This window comes from Scyliorhinus canicula, chromosome 4, assembly GCF_902713615.1.
Source record: "Scyliorhinus canicula chromosome 4, sScyCan1.1, whole genome shotgun sequence".
NCBI lineage: Eukaryota > Metazoa > Chordata > Chondrichthyes > Carcharhiniformes > Scyliorhinidae > Scyliorhinus > Scyliorhinus canicula.
In genome coordinates this window covers 13,858,827-13,872,044 of record NC_052149.1, presented here as the reverse complement: position 1 = coordinate 13,872,044, position 13,218 = coordinate 13,858,827, and the positions used below count along the sequence as shown (strand labels likewise).

The 13,218-nt window shown below is 46.6% G+C and overlaps 1 protein-coding gene across 1 annotated transcript in view; it reads left to right on the top strand.

The window, feature by feature from the left end:
- Positions 1 to 12,932, top strand: part of miga1 (mitoguardin 1) — a 145,593-nt gene extending 132,661 nt beyond the window's left edge. The window contains 5 exon segments of the mRNA XM_038793747.1: positions 191 to 239; positions 242 to 324; positions 6,097 to 6,150; positions 9,738 to 9,854; positions 11,929 to 12,932. Of these exon segments, the coding sequence (XP_038649675.1) occupies positions 191 to 239; positions 242 to 324; positions 6,097 to 6,150; positions 9,738 to 9,854; positions 11,929 to 12,138 (513 nt within the window). The 3' untranslated portion in view covers positions 12,139 to 12,932.
- The last annotated feature ends 286 nt before the right edge of the window (positions 12,933 to 13,218 follow it).

The following is a 13,218-nucleotide window of genomic DNA, read 5'->3' as shown; positions in this document are numbered from 1 at the left end:
CAGTCCGGCCATCCCAGGAAACAGCCTGATAAACCTTCACTGCACTCCCTCCATAGCAAGGACATCCTCAGATAAGGACACCAAAACTGTACACAATACTCCAGGTGTGGCCTCAACAATGCCTTATAGAATTGGAATAAAACATCTCTATTCCTATACACTATTCAAACTGTGGTTATATCGCAAACAGGTTAAACACATGAATTTTTATGACGTTGTCCTGGACTTTATCCTAATGGATTCTTTGAGGATTTGGACAATCCCCCGACATCGATACAGAACGTGGTCAACAATCGCTGGCTGAATAATTCCTTCAAGGAAACTGTAAGTAGGAAATTATACATAATGTCAATTCGAATTCTGGAAATACATCACCGTTTCGTCACTATCGCTGGGTCAAGATTCTGAGAATCCCTCCCTAACAGCACTCTGGGTGTACCTACACCACAGGGACTGCAGCGGTTCAACAAGGCAGCTCCCCACCACCTTTTCAAGGGGCAATTAGAGATGGGCAATAAATGCTGGCTGAGCCAGCCATGCCTACGGTCCGTGAAAGAATGATCTGTGATCCTGAGGCTAAGTGTTGACGCCGTCGGAAACGCCATCACATTTCTCCACGGTGTCAACACGGCCTCTGGATCAGCAATTCTGGCCCCTACAGGGGACCAGCACGGCACTGGAGCAGTTCACGCCGCTCCCGATGCTGATCCCGGAGTGAACTGTGCGCCCAGGGATCTGCGCATTGCGCAGTAGCTTCCTTCAATGCGCCGGCCCTGACACAACATGGCGCAGGACTACCCCTCCTGCCCACCCCCCGGTCCTTCCACGCCGAGGTCGCACTGGCGGGACTCCGCGTTTTTACGACGGTCGCCCGTCCCATTCCGGGCCGAGAATCGGTGGGCCGGCCACGTCGAGCGGCCCCCGACCAGCGGCGCGCCAACCATGCCGGCGCCAATGGCGCCGATTCTCCGCTCTGCAGAGAATCGCGTCGGGGCAGCATGGCGCGATTCGCGCCAGCTGCGGGGATTCTCCGGCCTGGCCCAGGACTGAGAGAATCCCACCCAAAGCACCTGTGAATATTGCCCGATTTTAGGAATTCTATTGTGCATCTTTTCAGTATTCTGAAATATACTGGGCTCAAGATCATTGTTTGATATTGGTAACAATTGCATTAACTGGTTGAGGTAAAATTCCATTGCCTGTTAATTTATCAAACACATGAACCCGTGTAAATTCCATACAACATCAGTTTGTATTTATGTAGTAGCTTTACTATATTAAAACATCCCAAGGTACTTCATGGGAGAATTATAAAACTGAATTTGACACCAAATCACACAAGGAAACATTAGAAGAGGTGACTAAAGCTTGATCAAGTGGTAGGTTTGAAGGAGTCTCAAAGGGAGGGGGTAAGGAGAGAATTCCTGTGTTTCGGGTTTTGTACAATCCACCTAACCTGCACATCTTTGGACTTGAGGGAGGAAACCGGAGCACCCGGAGGAAACCCACGCAGACACGGGGAGAACGTGCAGACTCCGCACAGACAGTGATCCAAGCAGGAATCGATCCCGGGCCCCTGGCGCTGTGAAGCAACAGTGCTAACCACTGTGCTACCGTGTCGCCCCGTAGGGGGTAAGATTAGGGTTACAGGGTTGGGAGTAGAGTTAGGGATAGTAGGGGTAGTAGACTCGCCAACTTTAAGGGCATTTAAGTGGTCACTGGATAGACATATGGATGAAAATGGAATAGTGTAGGTCAGATAGGCTTCAGATGGTTTCACAGGTCGGCGCAACATCGAGGGCCGAAGGGCCCGGACTGCGCTGTAATGTTCTATGTTCTGTAGGGGTAGACTAGGGATAGGGAGTATGGTTATGATAGGGTTTGGGTGCAGGATTGGGGTTAGGGTTAGTGGGTCAGGTTAAGGTGTAGGATTAGTGGGTCCGGTTAGGGGATAAGGTTACGAGTTAGACTCCGGTTACCCCCTCCTTTCCTCACCCTGTTGCGCATTTGCTGCCCATTTCAGGAAACTTTCAGGACATTTTCATTTCCGTTGAAATAGGAGTGGCTGAAATCCGGGCCATTTCTGTCAACACCTCGGAAGGCAAATTGAAAATCCTCAATCTCCGAGATTCCACCAGCTCCTCGTTCACAGCATTAAGAAAGCTTTGAGTGAGCAAGTGTTTCACCTCAAGAGAAAACCAGGGATCCTAAATATAAGGTAGTCACTAGTAACCCCAAATAGTTAGAGATACACATACATAGAAGATAGAAGCATGACGAGGCCTTTTGGCCCTTCGAGCCTGCTCCGCCATTCATCACGATCATGGCTGATCTTCCAACTCAATAGCCTAATCCTGCTTTCTCCCCATAGCCTTTAATCCCATTCTCCCCAAGTGCTATGTCCAGCCGCCTCTTGAATATATTCAATGTTTTAGCATCAACTACTTCCTGTGGTAATGAATTCCACAGGCTCACCCCTCTTTGGGCGAAGAAATGTCTCCTCATCTCTGTCCGAAATGGTTTACCCTGAATCCTCAGACTGTGACCCCTGGTTCTGGACACACCCACCGTTGGGAACATTTACCCTGCAACTACCCTGTCTAGTCCTGTTAGAATTTTATAAGTCTCTATGCGATCCCCCCCCCCCCCCCCCCCCCGCCCCCCATTCTTCTGAACCCCAGCAAGAATTCAGGAGGAATATCTTTATCCAGAGGATGGTGTGAATGTGGGACTCGCTATCACAAGGGGGAGTTGAGAAGAGTGTGGCCCCGTTTAAGGGGATTATAGCGATACGTGATGGGATTGGATGAATAGAGTGGGAAGGAAGTTTGCGTTGGGCAGATATGGTGGCACAGGCCATTAAGATCCAATGTCCTGTTCCTGTGCTGTAATTCTTTGTCATTCTTTCCAGTCATGTTTTCGCTGATCACTATCTGAGGGGTATTTCAGGACTCCCATTATTCCTGGTAGACTAATGCCTTATATGGACATCCCTGCATCCCAACCATCCAAAGTATGCTGGTTAAAAAAAAACATAGTTTCTTCAACCAGCTCACGTATCTCAGCATGCATGGTTTTGGTTAAAGTAATCTGAAGTATTCTGAGATATATTGCTAAGAACTTGGCGAACAGAATTGCTTTCTTTGGCCTCTGTTCTGGCCTTGTGTCTGAAAAGAATAAGTGTTCCCTTGCTGTGGTATGCAGCTGAGAAAGAAAACGTCAGCTTTTCGAAAAGAATTATAACAGAGAAACATCCACCGAGTAAACATGCCCGATGGTCGCACATTAGTCTGTTTGTGTCTCCCTTGTCGCAAAGCAGGTTGATTCTGGCAAAGGGCCCGAGCGAGGTCACAAAACGGACACTGAAGTAGCGCTGGTCATTCTGAGAGAGCCGACTCGGCAAACACAGCAGAATAAATCTGAGTGGGACTGGGAGAAAAAAATATAGAGGTATCGAATTACTGTATGTGAGAGGAAACATATTCAGTAGGGGGGATTTGTTATAAATTCGCTATTTCTGGAAGTGACACTTGTTGGAGAATCCTAGAATTTTTTGAATCTTTTTTGTTCCCTGGCGTATTGGCAAAATCACCTGTTGCCCATCTCTAGTTACTCAGGGAAATTGATAGTGGGCCTTCTATTGCCGCTATTGTTTTTACAATTGATTAACCAACCAAGCCCAGGTCAAGGGGCGCAAGAGTCATCCGAGTGACAGAAGCAGGTTGAATCAAGAAGCAGGTGTCTTATGTGAAGGCCGTTTGGGGTATTAAGACCATCAGCACAGCAAGAGGCCATTTGGCCAGTTGCGACTCTGTCATTCCCAGCTCTTCCAACTGCCAACTCTCATCCTGATTTCCCGCCGGTATCCCCTCCCAATTTCTTGTACCCTCCCTTCCTTTCAAATACTTATCCAATTCTCGTTGATAATCTCTGATGCAATAGCCTCCATTTTATAATACAATACCAGGCTTCTTTAACAGCACTTCCCTAAAACCCATGATCTCCATCAGCTAGAAGGACAACGGCAGTGCGGGAACAGCGTCACACTCAAGTTGCACTTTAAATCATCCCAACTTGGAAATACATTAGCGTTCCTTAATCCAGGAGGATGCGGGTGCAGAGATGCTTATCTGGACAGGCTGAGTGAGTGGGCACGTGCATGGCAGATGCAGTAAAATGCGGCTAAATGTGAGGCTTTCCACTTCAGTAGCAAAAATAGGAAGACAAATTATTATTTGAATGGGTGTAAATTGAGAGGGGTGGATCCTCAGCCAGACCCTGGTGTTCTCGTACATCAGTGGCTGAAAGTAGACAAATGGTATGTTGGCCTACATAGCAAGCGGATTTGAGTATAGCAATGGGGATGTTTTACTGCAATTTAATAGGGCAATAGGGCATTGGTCAGGCCACACCTGGAGTATTGTGTGCAGTTTTGGTCTCCTTATCTGAAGAAGGATGTTCCTGTGCTTGCAATGGTAAAATGTGCACGGCTGTGGGGTAAGATGGTGGGGGGGGGGGGGGGGGGGGGGGGGGGGGGAGAGCTTGGACGAGTTGAATAGCTCTTTCAAGGTGCCATGGATGATGGACCAAATGGCCTCCTTAATGGCCTACCTCTCTACTCTATGATTCTACTCTCATGTTCCCCAGAGTCCCCAGTCGCCATGGTGCTGCAGTTGAAGGAACGGATATGTTACAGAAACCAGGTTTCAAAATAAAATGCAAGTGCAAATATGAAGCCCAAATAGTCCAAAGTAGGGATCAAATCTAATCACGACTTAATCTTAACCTAATGTCAAACCCAAAGTTGTATCTAGATTTAGGAATACCTGTGCCAGAACACCCGGAATGATTCTCCCATGGATTCTTTGCACCCACACTAACACGTAGGTGGGGACTTGGTTTAATGTCTAATCTGAAATATGGCACGGCAGCACAGTGGTTAGCACTGCTGCCTCACAGCGCCAGGGACCCGGGTTTGATTCCGACTTCGGGTCACTGTTGGTGTTTGCACTCCCCCCCCCCCCCCCCCCAGAGTCTGCGTGGGTTTCCTCCGGGTGCTCCGGTTTCCTCCCACAATCCAAAGATGTGCATCTTAGGTGAATAGGCCACGCTAAAATTGGACTTTGGTGTGTTGTGGTTCGGTGGGTTTACGGGGATAGGGCGGGTCATTGGGCTGAGGTAAGGTGCAACGTCAGAGGGTTGGTGCAGACTCAATGGGCCGAATGGCTTCCTTCTGCACTGTAGGGATTCTAGTCTATGACCTGAGAAATTCTTACCTCAGACCTCCCCATGCCCTGAAAGTTTAGGAGACGATTATATTCGCCCCATTTTATACCAGCTCTTCTTGAACTACAAAGAAATGTACCGGGGAGGGAATAAAACACAAAGACCTGTTTCAGGAAAAAAAGCTTCAGAAATGTTGCAGTAACTAATGTTGTTTAGTGGAGTGTAGCAGACGAGTTAAACAATGGTTTGAAGTGGAGCTTGAGCACAAGTATTGCCAACCAAGCCACTTGGAAAGTCTGGTGTGTCCTGGTGACACTCTCTGTGGTAATTGGTCGCAGAGCTAGTGGTGCGATATTCCAGCCATGCACGAGGAGAAGGAGCTGCCAAGCCTCTACCCCTTTCTCTGATTTGTGGCTCAGTCGATAGCACTCTCCCCTTTGACTCAAAGGTCATGAGTTCAAGTCCCGTTCCGAAGATCAGGACACAAAGTCTAGGCTGACGTTCCAGCGCAGCGCTGCTGATGGTGCCGACTTCCAGTTGAGGCGCAAACTGAGGCTCCCTCTGCCCTCTTGGGAAGGACCCATTTCAAAGTCCAGCAAAGAAGTTCTCTCCGGCGACCTGGGCAACATTTATCCTTCCACCCACATCATGAGAAACAGATGTTCCGATCGTTATACGTGGGATCCTGCTGTGTTTGAATCAGCTGCCCCTTTCTCATTGCAGAACAACAGTGATCGCCCTTCACAATTAATCATTGGCCATGAGGTGTTCTGTAGCATCCTGAGCTTGCGAAGGGCACTAGGCAAATGCACGTTCTTTCAATCTCAGTTGCAATCATTTTCATCTGTTTATTTTGTTCCCTTGTTTCAGGCCGTGGCTTCCAGTTGTTGGTCGGTCCTGAAAAGCAAGAAACAGCAGATGAAGGTGGGTGTGAGGAAAGAATCATTCACAGTCTATCGAGAATAATAAGCAGGATTTATACAGCACAAAATCAGCTGCATTCTAGGTTCGTAGCTTTGCATTTTCCCCATTTAATAAAAAACAAGAATACTCCACAATCGCCAAACCAAGTTGTGGGGAGCACAGACCCTCGCACTTACCCTGCAGGGTCAATACACAATAGCAAGTTGTGGTGATATGTCTGTAGCCGGTGTTGTATATAGTTGGTGGTGCGACCTCCAACCAGCAGGTGGCGGTACAGATCCGCCTGCAGCCTCGAGACAGTGGTCATGTAACATAGCACTCAGATATAAGTCAGGGCAGATCTGGTGATCTGGAGTAGGTTCTAAGATCTACATGAGGACAGTCGTGCATCGGGATAGCTCCAGGGAATGTAAAGAAACTCCATGATAACTTGCATTGTCCCTGATCGTTACCTTACCACGTGTGATTTAATAAAGATCCTGGTTTGGACAAGTCACCAGCAGTTCTGTGGACTCCTTGCTAGACAACGAACATCGAACACAACACAAGTCAGGCACCCATCAGTGGAGTGGTAAAATGGGCCGCCAATCCCTTGAAACTGGAGGCAATGGTGTCTCGCCACTGGCTGGGGAACCAATGAGAGCTCCGTGCCACCTCTATTCGTGAAGGCCAGCCACAACAAATGCCACTCAGGCACTTAACAGGACAGCAGTGTGATGGAACCATCAATTCCGCGAACACGTGTAGTTGGATCTGAACAGAGGCTTTAATACACTTACAACAGAGCCAGCCTATTCGTCGTTGAACTTCAGATGAACTGGCAGGCTGGCTCTGAGGCACTGATCCTTATACATCGGTCCCAGGGGGAGGAGTCCTGGGCGGAGCCAAGGGAGGAGCCCAGGACAAACTCTCGCGTACTCCCAGAGCGACTCCCCTGGTGGTCGGATAGTGCAACTGCACTTACAATGGTGGATAGTGAACATATATACATGGAGTGATATTGGCAACTATATATAGTGTGAATCACATTCACCACACAGTGGGCCTTTCCCAAGCCAATCAGAGGCTGGCAGCCATATTGAATGACAGTGCCACTGGCTGGTGGTGGTACTACACCTACCTGACCGAGGGGGGACCTAGGTACAGGTGAACGACGGTTGCAGGGTGGGGTCACAAACGTTGTTGGGGGCTCGGCAACAGGAGCAGGGGTTGGGCTCTCGATTTTCATTCCAGCCTCAACTTTGTAAAGGAACTGGAAAAAAAAATCCAGGAATGTCATGTTTATTTTGTTTTTAAAGTAGGTGGAAATAACATCATATTGTCATAGAATGATTGGATTTTACTGCACAAAAGAAGGCCATTCAGCCCAACATAGCTCTGCCGGTGCTACCTAGTCCCATAGCCAATTAAAGAAATTATCAAAATGTCATCAATTTCTCTGTAAATGCATCTGTTTCCACCACTGTTTCTAGCTAGGTATTTACACAAACCTTCTATGTAAAATAAAAGTGGCATCCTCTCCATTCAGTTTTTTGGCTATAATTTAAACATTTTGTCCTATTGTTAACTATTCGTTGACCCAAATAGAAATGTTATTCATGGAGGACCCGCCTTCTCAGCCTTGCCCCTCGCCTGAGGTGTGGTGACCCTCGGTTAAATCACCACCAGTCAGCTCTCCCCCTCAAAGGGAAAAGCAGCCTGTGGTCACTTGGGACTCTGGCGTCTTTACCCTACCTCACCATGAAATGTTTACTTGATCAGAACTCATCAAACTCCTCTTAGCTTTTTCTGTCCAGTTGAAAGGAGACCAAGTTCCTCTAGTCCCACCACGAAAACCTCCCATCCTTAAGATCGTTTTTGTGAATCTCTTTGTGTCCATGCCCATGACGTCCTTCCGAAGGTAAGTAAGCGTTGTCATTGCATGTAAAATAAATAGTGAGCTGTAACTCTGTCACAGTCGACAGCTTTATTATCGGGAGTGACCTCTTTAGTTGCAATATTCCATTTTCTTACAGTGTGATATTTTAAGGAAAGAGACACATTTATTGCCCCAAGTATAACCAAAAGCAAGTTGACTTTGTATGTTTGCCTGGTATCCCCTTAAATGCATCTTTACCGTCACTTCAACCTCACTCCCTGTGGGATCGAGATCCACATTCCTACCAATCTCTGGGTGAAGAAGTATCATCCACATAGAATCATTGGATCCCTACAGTGCAGAAGGAGGCCATTAGGTCCATCGAGTCTACGTCGACCCTCCGAAAGGGCACCCTACCTAGCCCCATGCCTCCGACCCATCCCCGTAACGCCACCTAAGCGTTTGGACACTAAGGGGCAATTTTATCATGGGCAATCCACCTAATCTGTACATCTTTGGACTGTGGGAGGAAACCGGAGCATCTGGAGGAAACCCACGCAGACACGGGGAGAACATGCAAACATATCACAGAGACCATATAATTATCGTGAACTAACTTTATTAAAAACAGAATATATACCCAACTGCAGGCCTGTAACCTGGGTATGACTTATATTTACATGTACTATTTGACCTCTGATCCCCAGGCCAGATGACCCAACTGAAGTACAGAATTTTCCGTATCATATCTAATACTGGAGCACAATACCACAATCCCTCCAATATCACGATAGAACCAATCTTTCACAATGATTTAATTTTAGAGATACGTAGTCCATACATGCACCTCCGAATCCCACTGCTGTTTCTGACCATTCCTATTTATAGGGAAACAAGTGAATCCTCAATTCATGTTCACCCCCCGTCTTCAATTAAGTACAATTAATATACATGTAACATATACAAGAGACGAGGGACTTTAGCTACGTGGACAGATTAAAGAGACTGAGGTTGTTCTGCTTCGAGCAAAGAAAGTTAAGAGAGGTTTAATAAAAGTGTTTTGCAATTATGAATGGTTTTGATAGAGTATATAACAGGAACAATTATCACAAGCAGCAGGACCGTTAATCAGAAGATGTAGCGTTAAGAAAATCAGCAAAAGAACTAGATGGGAGACAAGACAAAACCTTTATGATGCAGTGAGGTATGATCCAGATGGCCTTGCCTGGAAGGATGGTGGAAGCAGATTCCAGAGCAACGTTCAAAAAGGAAATTGAAAAATGTTCGAAAGGGAACAATGGGGGGAGGGGGGGGAATCAAACTAATTGTGCAGCTGCTTCATAGAGCTGGCACACATACGATGGGCCGAATGGCTTCCTTTTTTTTTGCGGGTAAGCGTTTATGAAATTGGAGATTCTCAACAGAACTGCCCCCAAGTTGACTATCAGTTGGTGGTGCTGTGGTTTAGGCCCTGGCTTCCAATCCAATCTAGAATGATGGGTAATGCACATCTCCACTGTCAACTGGATTTTAAGAGCATTGTGGGCAATGGGTTGGGTGGGCTGTATTCAACTCAGCATTGAGAGGAGGCATTTGCTTCATGACTGACGTGTATTAACCTCTGCAGGTAAAGTTGAGAAGATCTGTCACTGTTCTCCTGAGCTCCAGGTCTTCCCAGTAAAAGCTCTAACATTCCTCTTTCTCTCTTGTCTGCTTCGCCTCTTGACAGGTGCCCAACGGCTTCATCGCTCATTTCTACGCGGTTTGTGAGCTCATCAGCCCCATCTTGGCCTGGGGATTCTTAGGACCCAGAGACTCCCTCTACGACTTGTGCTGCTTCTTTAAGGTACCTCAATCTCTTTCTTTCCACTGAATCTGAGCGTTCTGCCCATTCTCTTTGAAAGCATTTGTTGGTGACTCTCCTGCGAGTGGGGTTGGGGCCACTTCCTTTGGACTGAATGGGGGCAGTAAGGGGGGCAGATTTTGGGCATTGTTAATGTCAGCTCCAGATTACACAGTAGGGTTGCCATCATACTCCAGCTGTACAAAGCCTTGGGCTAGACTGCAACCATATCTCAGGAAGAATATATTGTCCTGATTGGAGGTGCCAGCACAGATTCACCAGAGCCAAGCGGGATACGGAAGACTCAGCTTTTATATGCCTAGAGTACAGAAGCCGATTCCAGAGATTCAGTGCTCTGATCAAGGGATTTAAAATGTCAAAAGAACTTGAAGGTGTAGCTAGCAGAGTTGACCAGGGAGAACTGGGGATGTGGTTTATTTAGACTTTCAGAAGGCTATTGACAAGGTCTCACATAGCAGATTATATATTCAAGTGAAAGGATTACAGGTAGTGCCCTGAGATGGATAGAAAGCTGCTTAGCAGACAGGAAGCAAAACATTGGAATAAAATGGGTCTTTTTCTTGATTGGTAGGCAGCAACGAGTGGGATACCTCAGGGATTTCTGCCAGGACCCCAACTGTTCGCATTATATATTAATGATTGGATGAGGAAACTAAATGTATTATCTCCAAATTTGCAGATGATACAAAGTTGGGGGAGAGGGTGAGCTGTGAGGAGGATGTAGCGATGCTTCAGCAGGATTTGGACAGGCTGAGTGAGTGGGCACATGCATGGCAGATACAGTATAATGTGAATAAATGGGAAGTCATCCACTTCGGTAACAAAAATAGGATTGCAGATTATTATTTGAATGGGTGTAAATTGAGAGAGGTACATACTCAGCGAGACCTTGGTGTCCGCATGCATCAGTCGCTGAAAGGAAGCGTGCAGGTACAGCAGGCAGTCAAGAAGGCAAATGATTATTTGACCTTCTTAGCGAGAGTATTTGAGTATAGGAATAGAGATGTTTTACTGCAATTGTGTAAGGCATTGGTGAAGCCACACCTGGAGTATTGTGTGCAATTTTGGTGTCCTTATCTGAGGACAGATGTTCTTGCTATGGAGGGAGTGCAGCAAAGGTTTACTAGGCTGATTCCTGAGATGGCAGGACTGTCATATGAGGAGAGTCTAAGTCAGTTAGGATTATATTCATTGGAGTTGAGAAGAGTGAGAGGAGATCTCGTAGAAACGTATAAAGTTCAAACAGGATTAGACAGGGTAGATTCAGAAAGAATGTTCCCGATGGTGGGGGAGTCCAGAACTAGGGGTCATAGTTTGAGGATAAGGGGTAAACCTTTTCGGACTGAGGTCTGGAGAAAGTTCTTCACCCAGAGAGTGGTGAATCTTTGGGATTCGCTACCACAGGAATTTGTGTAATTTCAAGAAGGAATTAGATACAGCTCTTGGGGCTAAAGGGGTCGAGGGATATGGGAGGAAGGCGGGATCAGGCTATTGAAGTTGATGGTCAGCCATGATCATAATGACTGGCGGAGCAGCTCAAAGGGCCGAATGGCCTCCTGCTTCTATTTCCTAAGTTTCTATGAATGGTTCAGGGATGAGGGGTCAAAATTAAAATTAAATCTAGGCCACTTAGGAGGGAAATGTGAAAACTCCTTTTTACACAAATGGTGGGAGAAGTCTGAAATACCCTCCCCCAAATGGCTGTAGACAATTGGAGTTTTCAAAATTTGAGATTGATAGATTTTAAGATAGGTGTATAACGTGTCTGAAACTAAGGTGATTAAATAGAATTGAGGTACATCAAAACTATGCTCTATTTGAATGGGGGCGAGCAGGCTCCAGGGGAGAATGTGCAACTCCCACACGGACAGTGACCCGGGGCCGGGATCGAATCCTGGTCCTCGGCGCCGTGATGCAGTAGTGCTAACCACTGTGCCACCATGTCGTCCCAAGCTGAAAGCATAATTAACAGCGTGTTGATTGTGGACCAATACTGTTTGATTGATGAAGTTACGCAACTGATAAACTGAGGGATTTTTTTTGGCGTCTGCTGTAGGAACAGGTGCTCTTCTTCTTGAAGGACATCTTTGATTTTGAGAAGGTGAGGTACACCAGCACCGAGTGTCTCGCTGAGGACATCTTACACCTGATCCAGCGTCGCACCGAGCTCCTGATAGCTTACCTCGGAACAGACAACCTGAGGCAGCTGAATGGTTTCGTAGGAATCTCCCTGCCAAACGGACCCCTGGAAGCGCATGTGCAGTAAATCAAGACGCTGAACCCTCGTGTGAAAGTTATCGTGTGAATGCTTAACGCACGGGTGTCTGTAAACTTGCAGCCCGCAAGGCTTGGCAGAATGGTCCTTGAAGCACTAATCACTTTGTATTTCATCTTCGCTGCTTTTGTCCCAGTATTTGTAAAGGGCCGTCCTTAGCAATGTCGCTTCAAGTTCCATTCCAGAGACTTGAGCACAATATGCAGGCTGTCATTGTGCCAAGGTGCTGTACTGAGGGAGTGTTTTCTTCTGATTGGGTGTTTATTAAACTGAGGCCCTGCTTGTCCACCCGGGAGGACCTAATAGATCCCACAGCATAAGTTTGAAAAGGAGTGAGGGAGCTCTCTGTAGTGTACTCGCCGGTATCTATTCCTGATCCAAAACCATTACAAATAGATAGCCGAGTTATTTATTTTATTGCTTTTTCTGTGCAAATTGGCTGCTGCCATTTCTCTGTTACAATGGTGGGTAACTCCAAAATCAGGATCACAAGATCTTTGTATCAGCAATGTGCTTAACTAATAGGGGCCCTGGATTAAGACTATGTGGGTCACAAGGCTCTGTAGCTTGCCCTGTGCAAAACTCAAGAGCATTGAGTGAATTAACAGACAATATATAAAACTTCAAATGTACAGTATCGTATTTGCTCAGGATATTATCCATCGTCAATTTTTAGAAAGCAAGTTCCTAATAAGAATTAGGAGAGATTTCAGTGGCAAGGCCATCTAGTGACCAGAGGCGGCAACTACACTGTGACTGTTGACACAGGAAAGTTGAATTGTTGTTTCATTTTATACACACACAAACATGCTGGCCTAGCCAGCAGCACCCACATCCCATGAATTAATAAATAATAAAAGTATATAAACTCGTGTTTACATGTTAGCTTTCACACAAAGTGCAAGGTGGTCCCGGGACCTGGCTCCACCTCATGGTCGGAACCAGGCAGAGTAGAGTGAAGCAAATTTGTTCTCGTGCGATAACAGGGGAAGCCTCAAAGAAGCACCTGTCCTGGGGCATAGACAATGTTACATTTTGCACGGTGCCTATAATTAATTATAGACTCAGGGA